The 18,237-nt window shown below is 40.9% G+C and overlaps 1 protein-coding gene across 1 annotated transcript in view; it reads right to left on the bottom strand.

The window, feature by feature from the left end:
• LOC132690955 (uncharacterized) overlaps nt 1-18,237 on the bottom strand; it is an 89,658-nt gene that overhangs the window by 9,965 nt on the left and 61,456 nt on the right. Inside the window, exons 7-11 of the mRNA XM_081791435.1 lie at nt 18,118-18,218; nt 17,481-17,649; nt 16,626-16,676; nt 3,743-3,866; nt 3,322-3,417 (exon numbers count right to left, since the gene is read on the bottom strand). Of these exons, the coding sequence (XP_081647561.1) occupies nt 3,322-3,417; nt 3,743-3,866; nt 16,626-16,676; nt 17,481-17,649; nt 18,118-18,218 (541 nt within the window). The remainder of the gene's footprint in view (nt 1-3,321; nt 3,418-3,742; nt 3,867-16,625; nt 16,677-17,480; nt 17,650-18,117; nt 18,219-18,237) is intronic.

Below are 18,237 nucleotides of genomic sequence, written 5' to 3'. Positions count from 1 at the left end.
CAAGTACATGGCGGTAAGGCACAAACAAGCCAGCATCATTAGTGTATCTGTACATGTCTTATATCAGTACCCTACAAGACTGATAGCTTTACACAACAATGAAAATCTTTCATGTAATTCTGAAAAAATTCTAATGGAAACTGAGGATACTATGGCAACCATTTATATGAAGTCGTAATGTGTTGTGACAAAGAACACAGAGTCAGACTGCCTGGTTGTGAATGCTAGTCCCACAATTTGCTAGTTGTATGACACTGGACCGTTACTTAGCTACTTGGAAACCAAGGAGGCTGAGACAAAGGGAGATGCTCGGGTAAGTTGTCAGAGCTGTGTACAGGCACCCTGTTGCTTGGGATAGTCCCTTTGCTCTTGCTAAGGTCCAGGGTAGTTGGACCAGCCAAAAGCAAGTTGCAGAAAAGACAAACAGTTGGGAAATCTAGAGAGATAAACCTAGAACAACTGGTAAGAAAAAATTGTTCTGTGATTAATGTATGGTCTATATCTGCAATCGAATGAAAATACCACTTACACTGGGGAATGCTATAAGGCTGTCCTTCAGAGAAGGGCACTAAAACTAAGGTCTATATAGACTGGTAAAATAATGTTGGCATTTTATGCTGTATGGAAAGTTCCAGACATCAGGTGTCAGAAGATGCTGTTATTTTAAATATTTTATAAAAACAATCTGGTAGAAAGGGAAAACTGTAAAAAGCATGGGTTGGAATAAAAAATTTGGACCTTAAAGGAACGTTCAAATCAAAAAGTAATATCCATCAAGGATGCTCCCATTGTTCCTACCCTGCACAATCACTCTTCATACTACAGAATCATTCCCCTACATTGATCTTTAATCTCTCCATTTTCCCTACTCCATGGTCTCATCCTAGCACAATGCAAAATCATCTTGACTTCCCAACAGCCTCCTAGCAAGTTTTACCATTTTTACTCACGAACCCTCTGATTCAATCCCTAAAGGACATCCAGTCCAATCATGTCCCTATCTTGTTTACAACCTCCAATGGCTGCCAAGTGTCCTCAAGGAAAAAACTCTAAACTCCTAGACTTGGTGAGAAAGCCCTGCATGACGTAGACCTCCATTCAGGTCTTCCAGGACACCCACCCAAGGCTTTCTCTCCTTGGTGCCTTCAATGAAGAGATTCCTCTACCTGGTATAGCATTCCCACCACACCTCCTGGATTCTACTACTCATCCTTCCAGCTTCATATCATGTGTCACAATCTGAAAAGTCTTACCAGTCTGATAATATTGCCCCAAATCTTCTCTCACAGCAGTGCCTTACCTATAACCATCTCCCCTAAAAAGACATTCATTTCTCTGGCCATTGCACAGGCCAAGTTTCTAAAAAAGAAAACTTATAGCGTTATCAGTGATTAAGAATTTAAATCAGCCCTTAAGTCCAGGCTCCTGGTAAGACTGGCTCTTCCTTGTCTGAACACTGCCCATTAATTCAAGGTTTATGATTCAAGGAAATGCCCAGAAAGAGCCCCAAGTGTTAAACTATAATCACACTTGGCCCCTCTCTACCAAACACACTATTTCCAGAAGGGGCCTATTAATAAGACAATCCCTTATTTTGCCCTACAAGGTCATTCTCATGCCCTGTGAGAATAATTCCAGCAGGCCTAGCATCCTTCCTAACCCTAGCTACTTCCTAGGTTATTCATTGTTATCTTTTAGTTCCTTCCATTGTTTTCTAGAATCCTTTTTATACAACCGAAATAGCACTGACTCTAAAAGTTAGGTACCACGCTTTTTTCACCTAAACATTATAGCATTGCTTCAAAATGTTTTATAAAAAATATTTAGGGGTGCCTGGGTGGCTCAGTTGGTTGAGCATCTGACTTCAGCCTAGGACATGATCTCTTCGTTCCTGAGTTCGAGCCCCATGTTGGGTTCTGTGCTCACAGCTCAGAGCCTGGAGCCTGTTTCAGATTCTGTGTCTCCCTCTCTCTCTCTGCCCCTCCCCCGCTCATGCTGTCTCTCTCTCTCTCTCTCTCTCAAAAATAAATAAACATTAAAAAATGTTTTTAAAAATATTTAAAATGCTGAGGTTTCTGTATCCCAATTGTGGTAGTGGTTATATAAATATACACATCAAAAAATCACAGTAACCTAAAAGAATAATAAAAATTAAAATTAAAAAATGAGTGTATGTGAACATCAGTGAATTCTGAATTAGGTCTATCTATAGTTTTGTTACTACTATTGTGCCAACATCAATTTCCTGGTTTTGACAGTGTACTAAGATTAGGTAAGATGTTATCATTAGGGAAAGCTGGGTGAAGGGTACAAGGGAACTCTCTGTGGTATTTTTGTAATTCCTTCTGAGTCTTAAATTATTTTGAAATAAAAAGCTAAAAAGAAATGGTAACAGTTATAAGTATGTATGTCTAATAACAGAGGCCCAAAATACATGAAGCAAAAACAGAACTGAAGAAAAAAACAGACAATTCAACAAATTGAGGACTTCAGTGCTCTACTTTCAATAATGGATAGCTCAACTAGCCAGAAGATCAACAAGGAAACAGAAAACACACTTTTAAATAACCAAAGGGTCAAAGAAGAAATCACAAGAGAAATTAGAAAATACTTTCAAGTTGGGTGAAAGGAAAACTTAATATACCAAAACTTATGGGATACAGTTAAAACAGATCCTAAAGGGAAATTTGCAGCTTATATGCCTATATTAAAAAAACAAAAAACAAGAAATATCTCAAATCAGATTTTGGAACTAGACAGAGTCAAGTAAACCCAAAGATACCAGAAGGAAGATAATAATAATGATTAGAATGGAAATGAACAAAACAAAAGAAGAAAAATAGGGAAATCAACATAACTTTAAGCTGGTTCTTTGAAAAAGATCAACAAAACTGGCAAACTTTTAGCTAGAAAAAAAGAAAGACTAATACTGATATCAGGAATAAAAGAGGGATATCACAACCAACCTTACAGAAATAAAGGGTGAGGGCTGGGTGTGGGGATTGATTGCTTATGGGTATGGGGTTTCATTTTGGGGTGATGAAAGGTTCTAAAATTAGACTGTTGTCACAGATGCAAACTCTGAATATACTAAAAAACCACTGAACAGTACACTTTAATCAGAGGCAAATATGAGGAAGGGTAGCAACAGTGATAACTGGAGTGAAAATTTGAGGCTTTGTGCTGAAACATCCTTCCTTCTCCAGATCTCAGGCCTTTTCAGTGAGCTTTCCTACTAATAACTGAGATGTGATGCCTTCTCATAGGCTCCCTAGGTGACCACCTGCCACAGTCTTCCCAATAGGAGTCACTATTACTCACCTGGGCACCATTCTTTTGTTTCCTTACTGTTAACCATCCAGGGCTCCTTCCCCTGCTCCAATAAGGAGATCACATTTGGCTTAGAATCAGAAAGTCCTGCTCAAAAAAAAAAGGTCGGGGCGGGGTGGGGGGACGACAAAGTTATGTTAGGCGTGTACCGGAATTAAAATCAGTCCATGATTTTCAAGGAAGAGTAAATAGGTTAAGAGTCAACAAAAGGGGTATAAGTCACAGGTACAAAAAAGATAAAAGTTGTCCAACGGAGCAGCCAATTTCTAACTTCATATGGGATAATCCTTTCCTTGTGAAGCAAGAAACATCAATTCAGCCAGGCAATGTGAAAAGCACTCATGAGAAATTCTTAAGAGAACATAAAATTCCAGAAGTCCAATTCTGAATTTTAGGGGGCTCAAAAACTTACCCAGTGAGATCAGGTTGTTATAATTCTCCAACATTACATCTCGGTACAAACCCTTCTGAGAAGGGTGCAAGCATTCCCACTCCTTTTGAGAGAAGTAAATGGCCACATCTTTAAACTTGAAGCCCTAAAACCACAGATAAATACACTATTTGTGAAAATAATGGACAAAATATTTACAATGGAATTAAAAAAATGGAAAAAGAAATTTAGTAAGGTGACAACATTAGTAAGGTAACAGGCTGTGCTGGGCTCTTTAATACAGGTGGTTCAGTGTGGAAACAAGAGTGATCAGAGCATACAGCATTCTTGGTGCACACATCATGCTTGACCATGACTGTAACTACATAAGTAACCTCTTGACACTATCTCCTTCCATTATCTCCCCAGGTTTGGGAATAACCAAAGTTCATATGACTGGTGTTTCCCAATTAAACTATATACACGTACAAATACACGGCACACTGTGTTCACCACACGACACTTGTGACTATCTCCTTCCCCAGTATTCTCCTTCTCCCAATAAAGAAATACTTCTTAAAAGTCTGAATCATTCAAAAATATTTTATAAAATTTCTATTTCCTGGAGCACCTGGTTAAGCACTCAATTTAGGTCAGTTAAGTGTCCAACTCTTGATTTTGGCTCAGGTCATGATCTCATGATTCGTGAGTTCCAATCCCACGTGGGGCTCTGCACTGACAGCGTGAAGCCTGCTTGGGATTCTTTCTTTCCCTCTTTCTCTACCCCTCCCCTGCACTCTCTCAAAATAAATAAAATTTTAAAAATGTATATTTCTGAAAGTAGGATTTGAATATAACTTGGTGATTTAATAATTTCTTAAAAACTCACGTTCATAAAAATGCCAGAATATTAAAACCTAATCACTTTTCCATGTCATGAAAAATTCTAAAATAGACATCATTTTTACTGGCTATATGACAACCCATCTTATACATTCAATGTTCTCACTCTGGGGTACTAGGCTGCATAAGTTCTCTAAAGTTCTTTTGCAGTATGAGTCTTTACTTCTCAATAATCTATACATCTGGTTGTACTGTTCCTATACTTTCCTTGTTCCTGATCTGCCAGAACTAATGGAGGAAGATCCAGACTCAGAATGAAACAACCCAAGATAAGCATACGCTACGTAAGTTCAAAATGGACTGACTTATTGGTGTCTACATGGCACAGACTTCTTGGAATATCACGTAACTCCATATACTCAATCTATCATATCTCTATCATAACCCCAGTCTTAAAATTAAATCTCAGAGAGTTACAGATTTGGGAAAATACTGTAACAAATCAACATCAATTACCTTCTTGTCTAATTAGAAAATCGAGTTTGCAACATGGGTTCCTACTTAACCACTTCATGAAAAGCCCACTTTAACAAGGAAGGTATAATATTTTCAGCAAGGATTTCTACTCCATCAGTATTCCTGGTGAAAGGATATGCACATAAGGAATGCTAAGTGGTTTGCTGAATGAATATTGAAACACCTGTAAAACAGAGGAACACTTATGGGACAGCAGCCTTTGGTAGCATCACTCACTGGAATGGATAACAAGTAAGTTCTTTGGAGGGGCTCAGGAAAGCACTAAGTTTCAGGAAAAAGAAATCCACTGCTCAAATCTTTTAAAATGAAAATGCATTCAATGAAGGAGGGGAGAAACAGCAATTCACATAAATAATAGCTTTAGGGTTGTAAAAACAGATCATTTGTTTCTCAGGTTGATCCTACAGAAATGCATAACTTAAGAATGCAACGGAGGAAGAAGCAAAAGCAGTCTTGAGTCACGGGACTGACTTCAGAGTCCTCAAAGACAGAGAATAAATTTTCCTCCCCTCTCCTGTTCTAATCTTCCTGCTAGTGACAGCTCTTCTCTCTTTCTCTCTCTCTCTCACACACACATACAAAGTCTGCCTTTCTTGATTTGAGGAAGAATAACAAAACCTTGCCTTCCAGAACCCCAGAGAATCCAACTGTACATAATGTGTTTAGAGGAAACAGCTTTCCCAGCAGATATGAACTCAGAAGGGCCTGTTCTGACATGCCCCAGGCAGATCTTTGTTCTACAACCTGGAAGACACTGAGCTCCTCAATCATGGGTGCATCCCAAAGACAGGATGGAGCCCCCAGGCCCAGGAGCACTGAATACTTGGACAGTCCCAACCCTGGATAACAGTTTCTGCAACAGAAATCTCCAGCCTCTCCCTGGCCTAACAGGCTCAGTGTATTAGGTACCTCTTTAGCTTTGTTCCCACATCCCAGAACTAGGGCTCTTAGAACCCCAACTGAAACTTCTTTTCACAAAGACCTTGCCCAGAATCACCAATACTGAGTCAGACAACCCACCAGGATCAGCAGGTCCTTAGTAGTCTTGGCAGAGCTCAACCACCTGGATGCAAGTTGCAATGGCTTTACAAGAAACCACAATTCTCAGAATCTTTGTGGCCAACACATTCTGGTTCCCAACCAAGATCACCATGGCGTTCCTGCCTGACATTACCCTTTCTCACTGCTACCCCTAGCCTTATTGCTGATAGTGTTCCCATCATCTCAAGTACAATTACTGCATATTAAGCACTTTAAGTTTATGGTGCTTATATGTATGAATCCTTACGAGAGGCCCACAAATCCTAATTCAAAGGAAACTTTAGCTCAGAGAAGTAAAGTCATTTACTCAAATTTGCAGTTAGTGGTAGCATCGCTGGCTTTTGAATCTAGATTTAGATTTCTCCAACTCTGAAACTGATGGTCTTCCACTTCTGACTGTTACAGATGCAGCCAGGGATTTCTGAAGATCCTTTAAAAAAAATCCTGAACTGGGCTCTCCACTCTGGGGAGCAGAAAATGCTTAGTCTGCTCTGTTTGTCACTACAAAGCACAACACTCTGTGAAGGGAAATCAGAGGTAGAAGGGAAAGGGAGGAAAGCAGCAGTTCTATAAACAAGACTCCATTATCCAAAAATGTCAAAATCCTCCATGACTCTGGCTCAGTGGGGGCACTTGGGGACATGATGATTTAGACCCAGCACCTGCCTTTAAAAAGCTCAGAATCAGGGAGGAAAAACAGAAAAAAGGAGACAATCACAGGACATCAAGCTCTGTGGAAGACTGGTTATCATGATCAAATTACCAGGTGAAAAATAATGTTCTGAATATTGAAAACATTTTGGGATGCAGTGATGATCTGGTAAAGAAGGAAAGTAATCTTCAGAAGCTAAAATCAAGTCAAACTGGGAACCAAGAGGAGTGTGCTGAGCCACTGACACTTATTTTACCAGAGAACCTCTGCTGAGCCCAGATGACCATGAGCTTTGACACTCAAAGAATGGGGGGAGACGAGACCAAGCCTATCGCTGGTCAAGATGGAAGTCTAAAAGGTTCTGCACTGCAAAGTCCTGGGAACTCTAGGACCATGCCCTCAAAATAAGAAAAAGTAGAAGCAACACTCCCATTCTTGAGTACTGCAAAGAAAATGGCCTGACTTGGATCCTGACCTAGAAAAGAAAGGAAAAGAAAGAAAAGAAAAGAAAAGAAAAGAAAAGAAAAGAAAAGAAAAGAAAAGAAAACAGAAGAAAAGGAAAGGAAAGGAAAGGAAAGAAAAGAAAAGAAGAGAAAAGAAAAGAAAAAACATTTTCCCGAGGAACTATAACCACAAGTCAGCCTTCCCACAGCTGTGTGGCTCACATGCACATTACTAAGGTGACTCTATAAAACATACCATCTATAAACCTACTTTAAGGTGGCTTTGGTTTGGCAGTGCTCTTGGCAGAAGCAAACACAGACCTGGCCTAGAGAACAATCTTCAACCAGGCCTTCAGAATCCCTAAGTAGAATTCCAAGGAAAATGACCCAAATGTCAAAAATAATAAAACAGCATAACACTGTGAATACACTAAGTACCACTAAACTGTATACTATAAAATGGATAATTGTATGTTATGTGAATTTCACCTAAATACAAAACTAAATAAAAAGAAAACATGTAAAGAGGGCTATTTCCAGGATCAGAGAGTCAGGAAAATCAGTCATGCAATTGTTGTAAATTTCCATTACAAACATAAAAATGTTAGGGGGAAAATATCACACCTGCAAAGATTCATATATTACATAGATGACAGGTATATTACAGAAAGGAGGTAAGATAGTGAGAAACAAAACCACAAAATGACAGGTAGATTTAAAAGGAAAAAGTACTTCTGGAACAAAAAAAAAACCCTAATATTTAAAATTAAGTCATATTATGGCTAGAATAAATATCTCTGAAAAGAAAATTACTGGACTAAAAGATATGAAAAGAGATTGTGGAGAATGCTATCAAGAAAGACAACGTGGGAAAGTATAAGATATGCCAAGAAGGTGAGTGAGAGGTTTAATAGGTATCTAACCAGAGTTGTAGAAGGAAAAAGTAGAAAGTACTGAGAAAAGGCAGTAATTGAAGACCTAAAGGGGGCACCTGGGTGGCTTAGTTGGTAGAGAATGCAACCCTTGATCTCGGGGTTGTAAATTCAAGCCTCACGTTGGGCATAGAGCTTACTTAAAACAACAACAACAAATTTCTTAAGGCTAAGAAATTTTCAAAACTGGCAAGCATTATTCAGAAGCCCAAAGAGTCTCAAGGAGAATAAAAAGAAACCCCAGACAATTATATCAAAACTGCAGAGCATTAAAAACAAAGAGAATATGTAAGAAACAATTTGAGATAAAAGATTATCTACCAAGAACAGCAGTCTTATTACCAAATGATTATTCAATAGCAACAATATAAACCAGAAGACAGCAGACTATCTCACCTGAAAGAAAATTATCTTTCACAATGGGAGCAAATCAAAACATTTTCAAAAAACCAAAAACCAAACCTTCCAGAAATTCATTAAAATATGTACTTCCATCTGAAGGAAAGTGATTCCAAGGTAGAAGTTTTAAGACATAAAAACAGTGAACAAACAAAGTGGCAAACATGTGGACAACCTAAACTAACATTCAAATATAGAAAATAAGAAAAACGTTGTAGGGGTTAAACAAAGGGTAGGGGTGCCTGGGTGGTTCAGTCGGTTGAGCATTTGACTCTTGATTTCGGCTCAGGTCATGATCCCAGCATCATGGGATCAAGCCCTATGTCTGGCTCCACACTGAGCTGCTTAGGATTCTTTCTCTCTCCCTCTGCCTCCCTCTACCCTTCTCCCTTGCATGCTTGCTCACTCAAAAAAAATAAAAAATTTAAAAAAGGGGGGATAGAATTAAAACATTTGACAATATAAATAATTTAATCAGTTGAAAGAGCCTAGTTCCTTATACTATTCAGCATCTTTATGTCAGATGCTTAACCAACTAAGCCACCCAAGCACCCCAATATGTTAAAATTTCTATGGTAATCACTAAAGAAAACTAGGGGCGCCTGGGTGACTCAGTAGGTTAAGATCCCGACTTCAGCTCAGGTCATGATCTCACAGCTCGTGGGTTGCAGCCCCGAGTCGGGCTCTGTGCTGACAGCTCAGAGCCTGGAGCCTGCTTTGGATTCTGTGTCTCCCTCTCTCTCTGCCCCTCCCCCGCTTGTTCTCTGTCTCTCTCAAATGAACATTAAAAAAATTTTTTTAATAAAAAAATAAAAAAGAAATTAAAAAATAATAAATTTTAACATATCTTAACTTACCAGTGTCTAAAGAACATCTTGTGGTACCTGACTGGCTTAGTTGGTAGAGCTTGTTGACTCTTGATCTCAGGGCCCTGAGTTCAAGACCCATGTTGGGTGTGGGCCTACTTAAAATTTAAAAAATAAGGGGCATCTGAGTGGCTCAGTTGCATAAGTGTCCAATTCTTAATCTGCAGCTCAGGCCATGATCTCACAATTTGTGAGATTGAGCCCTGCTTGGGATTCTCTGCCTCTTTCTCTGCCCCTCGCCCACATACTCATGCTCGTTCTCTAAATAAAAAACTTTAGGGAAAAAGTTAAAAAAAAAAAAAAAAAAAACAACTAAAGAACATCTTTATGTCAGATGATTTCCTAAGTCACCCAGGCACCCCAATATGTGCCCAAAATTCCTAAGTTAACCACTAAACAAAACTAGGGGCATTTGGGTGGCTCAGTCAGTTAAGCTTCCAACTTCAGCTCAGGTCATGATCTCATAGCTCGTGGGTTCCAGCCCTGTGTCGGGCTCTGTGCTGTCAGCTCAAAGCCTGGAGCCTGCTTTGGATTCTGTATCTCCCTCTCTCTCTCTGGCCCTCCGCCACTCACACTGTTTCTCTCTTTCTCCCTCAAAACAAAAACATTAAAAAAAGTTAAACAGCAATCTTCCCCAAACTGATCAGAGTCAATGCAGTACAAATTGATATCCCAACTGGAATTTTTTTTTTAGGTTTATTTATTTATTTTGAGTGAGAGGGGTGGGGCAGAGAGAGAAGGAGAGAGAGAATCCCAAACAGGCTCTGTACTGGCAGTACGGAGCCCAATGCAGGGCTCGAACTCATGAACTGTGAGATCATGACCTGAGCCAAAACCAAGAGTCGGACACTTAACCAACTGAGTTATCAAGGTACCCCTATCACAACTGGATTTCTATAAAACTTAATCAGCCAATTCTAAAATTTATATGAAGAAGCCAAAGGCCAAAAAATCGCTTAGACTCCCAGCAAACAAAACTACTGTAGAGGAACATGACTTAATAAATATCAAACATTACTATAAAGCTGTCTTAATTAAGACAATATGGTTTTGGTGCAGAGAAAGAAAACACTAGGGAAAGACAAACAGAGCAGTGGGCCAGAAAGGACAGAACAGCCAATTCATATACATGGAAACTCAATTTTGACAGAACTGCCAATGAAGTACAGAGGGGAAAGGATGACTATAGTAAATTTGGCCTCCAGGGGCACCCGAGTAGTTCAGTCAGTTAAGCAGCATGTGACCCTTGATTTTGGCTCAGGTCATGATCTCCTCATGATCAGTGGTTAGATGTGGTCCCCTATCAGCTCTACACTCCCTTTCTCTCTGCCTTTCCCCCACTTGTGCATGAGTTCTCTCTCAAATAAATAAATAAATAAATAAATAAATAAATAAATAAAATTTAAAAAGAAAGAAAGAAATTTGGCCTCCAAAGAGAGGTGTTTCCTTTGGCTCATGGGATATAACTTCTAAACACTTGGAATTTGCCAAGTGACAAGGGTGTCTTTGTTATTTATGGTGGGCCCCTTAGACCACAGTGTAAGATTATGCTGATGAGATGGCTCAGGGTGGGGCTGGCCATGCCTTAAAGACCAACCATGTATTCAGAGCTTGGGCCATGTGGTATTAGCTCAATCTCTAGGCAAATAAAAACTCTGGATACTGAAGCTTGGGTGAACTTTCCTGGTTGGCCATACTCTGCATATTGCCACATACTGATACTGGGAAGGTAAACTTCAAGTCTGGAACCCTCCCAGATTCTACCCTATTCATCTTATCCCTTGGGCTGATTTTAACGTATTCTTTCCCTGTAATAAATGTGCCTATGAATATGGTAACTTTCAGGGAGTTCTAGGAATCTTTCTAGTGAATTATTGAACCTGAGGATGGTTGTGAGAAACCCTGAATTTACAGCCAGCTGGTCTGAAATGAGGGTGGTCCTAGGGACTCTCAACCTTAGAGCTAAGGTCTGAAGTGAGGGCAACCTTGTAGGGCCTGTTCCCTGAGACTGTGCAGTTTGCCTAATCCTCTGTGATGGCCTTTCAAATAAATGATGTTGGGATGTTAGTTATCCAAATGGAAAAAGTGAAACTGGACCCCTACCATATACCATATCCTAAAATCAATCCCAATTGAATTAAAGACTGAAACACAAAAGGCAAAACAATATCATTCATAGAAAACATGGGAGAGTACCTTTACTCACAGAAGAAAAGAGATTTCTTTCTTTTTTTGTTAATTTTTTAATGTTTATTTTTGAAAGAGAGACAAGAGAGCAAGTGGCAGAGGGACAGAGAGAGAGGGAGACACAGAATCTGAAACTGGCTCCAGGCTCTGAGATGTCAACACAGAGCCCTATGTGGGGCTCAAACTCATGAACCGTGAGATCATGACCTTAGCTGAAGTCGGACGCTTAACCAACTGAGCCACCCAGGCGCCCCAAGGAAAAGAGATTTCATAAACAAGACATAAATAAGTAAACGAAAGGAAAACAGTGTTAAATATGATGGCATTACAATTGAGAATTTCTACTGCCACTTAATGTTAGAAGCCACATATTGAAAGTATGTATAGCACACATAACTGACAAAGGATGACAATGTCAATCTACAATATTTAAGAAATAACCTACAATGCACCAAAAGGAACAAAAAACTGGAAACACAAAACTGAATGGAAGCATTAGAAAACGACGCAAAATAAAACTTCAGAAAAGAGAAACCATAAAAGGGCCGGGGGCAAGGGGGAGGGGGTTCAACCTTATTTAGTGCCCAAATATGCAAGTTTAAAATCAGAATAATGTATCAATTCATACCCACCAAATAGGTAAAAACTTAAAAGCCTAACAATATCAAGTAGTGGTGAGAATATGAGGTAACAGGGTTTAAAAACAGGTATAAACACTGAAAAACAATTGAGAAGGGTCTACTAAGAGTTCTACTCTTAGTTATATGCCCAGAGAAATTCTTGCACATGACACAAGAGACAAGTTCAAAAACGTTCACAGGAGTAATGTTTGTAATATAAAAGAAAAAAATGTATTTATACAATGGATGGCTACACAGTAAATTCACAACATAAATGAATCTCCTGAATATACACTAAGAGACAGGTAATGAAATCACATAAGATTCCAAACTGTATAATTTTATTTATATCAAATTTAAAATAAAAACAAACACATATGTTTAATTGTAAAGAAAAGTAAGGGAATGAAAAACAAAATTCAGAAGTTACCTATAGAGACTGGACTGGGATGACTCATGGGGGTTTTTAATAATTAACATTCTACTTTTTAAATATGGGTGTTCAGATATTTGTCATACATTATACAATTTCTACACTCAATATTTAATAAAATCAGTTTTAAAATGTCAATTACAATACAGTATGGAAAGAACTACAACAGACGCAGCATAGGGGAATGTCAGCACAGTCACTCAGTTACCAAGCATAATCAAGAGACTGAAGCAGGCTTCACAGAATCCAGAGAAAGTGGTGATATGGGATATGTCCCCTCTTGTGTTTCTTGTGCCATAGAGGCAAGAGATAGCACTGTGCATTATGGGAATAGCTAGAGTCGAGTGACAAAGGGAACAGACTAACGAAGTTAAGAAGGATCAGATCATGAGACATTTTGACTTGTTCTCATAGCTGAGGGGGTTCTAAGCAGGATAAATTACATCTAATTACAAGTAGATGAATCTTGCTATGGAAAATGAAATAGTGACTTACTTAGGTTAAAGGGTATGTGAAAGTTTCATGTAACATATAGAAGATTAATTGGGGCCCGGGGCGGGGCGGGGGTGGTGGTGGAAACAGAGGATTCCAACAAGCAAAAACAAACTGAACAGCATTCCTTTTCTTTTCTTTTTTTCTCGGGGAGAGAGCAAGAGAAAGAGTGAACAAGTGAGCAGGGGAGGTGGGGGTAGGGAGAATCTTAAGCATCTTAAGCAGGCTCCACTCCCAGCTGCAGAGCCCAAAGTGCAGCTTGAGCTCATGACTGTGAGATATGACTGGAGCCAAAATCAAGAGTTGGACACTTAACAACTGAGTCACCCAGGCACCCCTGAACAGCATTCCAAGTAGAGTGAACAGGGTAAGCTGTAGAGAAAGGAATATAGCCTGTATGTCTGAAGAGAAGACAGTTCACTGGGATAACTGGTGAGGTATTCTGGGAAAGGGGTAGACAGAAGTGATACTGGAGAAATCCAAAGGGCCCACGACAGAAAGGTCTTAGATGACAGATCATCCCTGCCAAGATTAAACCGCCTTCTCCAATACTAGGATTGGTGCTCCAATAAACATAGAATGTGCTTTACAGTAAATGTGTAATGAAATGTATAAAAGTATAGCTTTGTCCTGAAAGCAATAGGGATTTACTGAATAAAGGAAATGACATGCCTGGACTATTTTATTGGCAAGGAGTAAAAGTAGAGCCACGTGGTCCAATTAGGAGGACAATGCACTATTCCCCCTACACAAAAGTCTGATCTGGGATGCAGACAGTGGTGTGAGGTTATAAGGCATGACAACAAGAAACAGGAAACAGAAGCAATGGGATTTGGGACCAGGAGGTAGGAGTTGGGAGAACTCCAGGTTGCCAGTTTCAGTGCAAATTCAGTTGAATTTCCATTACTATCACATTCTCCAAACCTTATATAATGACCACTTTATATACAGGATGTTATGAGGAAGCCCATGGTCACAAAGCTAGTAAAGTGCAAAAACAGGATAAGACTCTACTCTTTTTAACAGTGCATAGCTTCTCATTAATACAGAGAAAGGACAATCTACCACTCTGAGGAGGAAATGAAGGGAGAAATGGACAGATGTCCAGGGTTGTAACGCAAGGGGAGCTGGAGTTCCTTCCTTACCAAAATGTGCTAAGAATGGATAGGGAGGATGTAGTTTCTCCTCTGAGAATCTGAGGAGGGTTCTGGCCAGGATGAAAAGGGGAAGACAAACTCACCAAATTCTCACAGAATTCAGAAGAAAAGTCAGAGAAAGGAAGAAACAGATTAATCCAGAAGAGAAAGAGTATTTAAGGGCACCTGGATGGCTCAGTGAGTTAAGTGTCGGACTCTTAATATCAGCTCAGGTCATGATCTCAGGGTTCGTGGGATTAAGCCCCATGTCGGGCTCTCGCTGGCAGTGCAGAGCCTGCTTGGGATTCTTTCTCTCCCTCTCTCTGCCGCTCCCCCACTTACACGGTCTCTCTCTAAATAATATTTAAAAACATTAAAAAAAAAAAAAAGCGTATCTTATTAGTCTCTCAAGAGAAAGGAATCCTTGAGAACTGATTGGCCAGAATGAAAAGCCACACTCAGACACATCCAAAGAAAAAACCTGAATATACTACAAATACTGCCATTCTTTAAAACTGACTACTCCAAAGCCACAGAAAGAGAGGAATTAGGTTATTAGGTTATTTCTAGACAAAATTTAAATAAACACTCCATATTAGAAATTTTACAACCAACATTTGCTGGTCATATCTCACACCAGATGCTTATACATTAAATAGTTTGGGGGGTGGTGGTGCCTGGATGGTCAGTCAGTTAAGTGTCCAACTCCTGATTTTGGCTCAGGTCATGATCTCACAATTTGTGAGTTTGAGCCCTCCGTTGGGCTCTGTGCTAACAGCACAGAGCCTACTTGGGATTCCCTCTCCCTCTCTCTCTCTCTCTGCCCCTCCCCTGCTCAAGCTCTCAAAATAAATAAATAAACTTAAAAAAAAAGATTAAATTGGGCAAAAGACGAAGTACTTTAGAAAAATATGAATGACTTTTCTATATTTGTATTAGGGAAGGCCATGACATAAAAGAAGAAAACATTTTTTGAAAACTCTGAATCTAAAACACATACAGAATAGATTAACTATGAAAAAACTTCTAAAACAACTTATAAATGACAGAGAATATACTCAACATATATTCAACATAAACCAAAGAAGATAATTACCTTTGACAAGTGGGTAAAAGTAGAGGGATCCCAGTTGAATAATTTATTAAATGTGTAATTTGAAGTGACTTAATAGAATCTATTTCCTCATCTGTCAACTTAGAGTAATTCCATATTTCATCAATTCTGAGATGCCACTGGTTGTAAAGCCACCATTATTTTATACACCAGGAAAGAAAAAAAATTCCACCAGTGAAACTATGACTGGCCAGGAATTGTGAAACCAGTCCAAATTCAGAGAATTTAAAATGTGAAGGGGGAAAAAAAATGCATTACAGAATATCTCATGGAGTTGTTAATGTGGATTCAACAAGACAACACATGTAAAAAACTTCAAACTATAAATGGCTTAACAATCAGTTAAGTTAGTTGCTTTTGTCACTAGCATGATCCCATTCTGAAAACAAAATTACAAACCTACACTTTTGTACAGACAAAATTTGAAAATTTAAAAAAAAAATTTTTTTTTTTTAAACGTTTATTTATTTTTGAGACAGAGAGAGACAGAGCATGAATGGGGGAGGGTCAGAGAGAGGGACACACAGAATCTGAAACAGGCTCCAGGCTCTGAGCTGTCAGCACAGAGCCCGACGCGGGGCTTGAACTCACAGACCACGAGATCATGACCTGAGCCGAAGTCGGCCGCTTAACCGACTGAGACACCCAGGCGCCCCCAAAATTTGAAAATATTAATCCTATCTCTACATGGTGGGACCATGGTTGACAAACTTTCTGAAATGTTCTCAAGTTTTGAAATGTTTTTAAGAACCCTATTTTACTTTAATCATTAGAAAGAGAGCAATTAGGTTATTTCTATCTTGGAGAAAAAAGTACATACAGCTGATGCAGGCAGGCAGGACTTCAGGCTGTTAGAAATTTGGAAGCATGTGACCCTGAAGCGGACAACAAAGAAATTAGTGAGACTGAAGTGAGTAACCTCATTCTGTTCTTTAACTTCTCTGCCAAAGCAGAGAGGCACATCTGTCACAACTATTCTGTGAATGGATAAAATCCAGGGAAATGGAAATTCTAGATGGATGAGACAATGTATGCAAAACAGACAGTCCTGGGTTAGACTCTTACCTGGTTTAGGAAAACTGCTCCATAAATTTGGTTTCCTTCTTGCTTACCCTTTTTTTTTTCAAATCACTACTGTAAATCCTGAATAGGATTTTGAATCCTGAAATAGGATATTGTTCTGTAAACCAAGAAGCCCTTTCCAAGAAGAGAGTGCCAAATACAACTTACCTCTGCCATGCCTTGTGATGTACAGTGGCTTTTCTCTCCTCTTCTGGACTCCTAGAAAATGAAAAAGATGGACAGTGGTTAATAAACTATGAGACAACAGACCCTTTCTGGAGCCCAGACGAGGCCAAATCAGAGCAAACCCTGGCCCCACTCCAGGCACGGAGAGTGAGCCCAAAGCCAAAGAAGGCTGTAACCCCATCACCACTCTTATCATCACAGAAAGCAGGCGACCTTAGGGGCCCAGACGGGAGTCCTGGGAGAGAACCCCAGACTGTGGCCTCCTTCCTCCACAGGAGACTGAGCTCTTCCAGACTCCATAGACAGAGTCCGAGAGGCAGCCGGCCCCGTGGGGCTCTCCCACTGGGCCTTAGAAAGCCTCGCTTAATGTACTAACCACTGCTCCACGGGCACTGGTCGCCGAGCAAAGGAGGTCGGGCTCACAAACCACTTCGGGAGAATATCGCACAGACTTTCCGTCCAGGCAGAAGGTCACACAGCAGCGACACCTCTGACCTCGAGAAACCGCCAGCCAGCTTCAGAGCCAGCATGATACCACTCCCACACCCCGTGCCGATGCGCTGCTGATACCTCCCTCCCCCGAGTGAAGACTAGAGGCCTCGACATTCCCCAACCTCCGCTACGTCTTTACTTTTCAAGCGGGAGGACACAGCCTAGAAATGCCCAACGGCCACCCGTTTGTTAGACTCCAGACACACCCTGGCCCCGCCCCGGAGCCCCTCAGCATCCACTTTTCCGGGGTCCTCACATTCCAGTCTGGTAGAATCCGCCCCAAACTGGTGACACAGCCGGCCCGCAACGCCCCGACCCTTTACACCCGAACTCCCGCCAACTCACCACCGGCCAAGCCAACTTCGGCCGGAAGTGGAATATGCCGCGGAGCCCCCAGGAAAATTGTAGTCCAGGAGAGGAAAAATTCAGCTGGAGCCTGGCCGGCACAACAGTCTTCGCCCAGTGTCGCGTCGTGTTCCTAGCCTTCAGTGAAGGCCAGTACTGACAGTCCAGCCTCGCCTAGCATCTTCTAAGGACCTCGGCGCACCGACAGGTCCAAGCAGCAATAAGGTGGCTGCTGTTGGGTGGGGGAAGGGCTGTGGACCGAGGAGGCTTCTGGGAAATGTAGCCCCCCAGCCAGGGGAAGGGTCAGTCCCCAAAGTTAACCCGTCTGCAGCACTCCTCGCTCCAAACTGGGAAATGACCAGAGGTCTCTTAAGAACTGTAGTTAAAAGCCGGGAAGCAGACAGTCCAGAGTACTCTCCACAAGGAGCCGTGCTCTGAGAGCGGGATCCTGAGTGGACGACTCCCCGACACGCCACTAACTAGGAATCCTCCCGGATGTGGGTTCAGCCCGTCCCACGATCCCTCCTGGTAGAGTGCTCAGGTGCGTTTAAGTGCTCAAGTTTCGGCTGAGAATTCATTCCCCCGTCCCGGGCACCACCAGAAAGCGCACTCCTCCCTCCGTCAGTACGGCCGTTACCCAGAAGCCAGGTGTCCGGGCTCTTCAACCCAATTCCGGCGGGGCCTCAGGGGCACCGGGAGCTGCGGATCCTCGGGACGTCTGGGAAATGTAGTCCCGGCCTAACGGGTTTGGGAATGT

The sequence above is a fragment of the Panthera onca genome, chromosome E2, assembly GCF_046562875.1.
Source record: "Panthera onca isolate mPanOnc1 chromosome E2, mPanOnc1 haplotype 2, whole genome shotgun sequence".
NCBI lineage: Eukaryota > Metazoa > Chordata > Mammalia > Carnivora > Felidae > Panthera > Panthera onca.
Note: the sequence above shows the minus strand (reverse complement) of the source record. Positions and strands in the feature narration are given on the sequence as shown.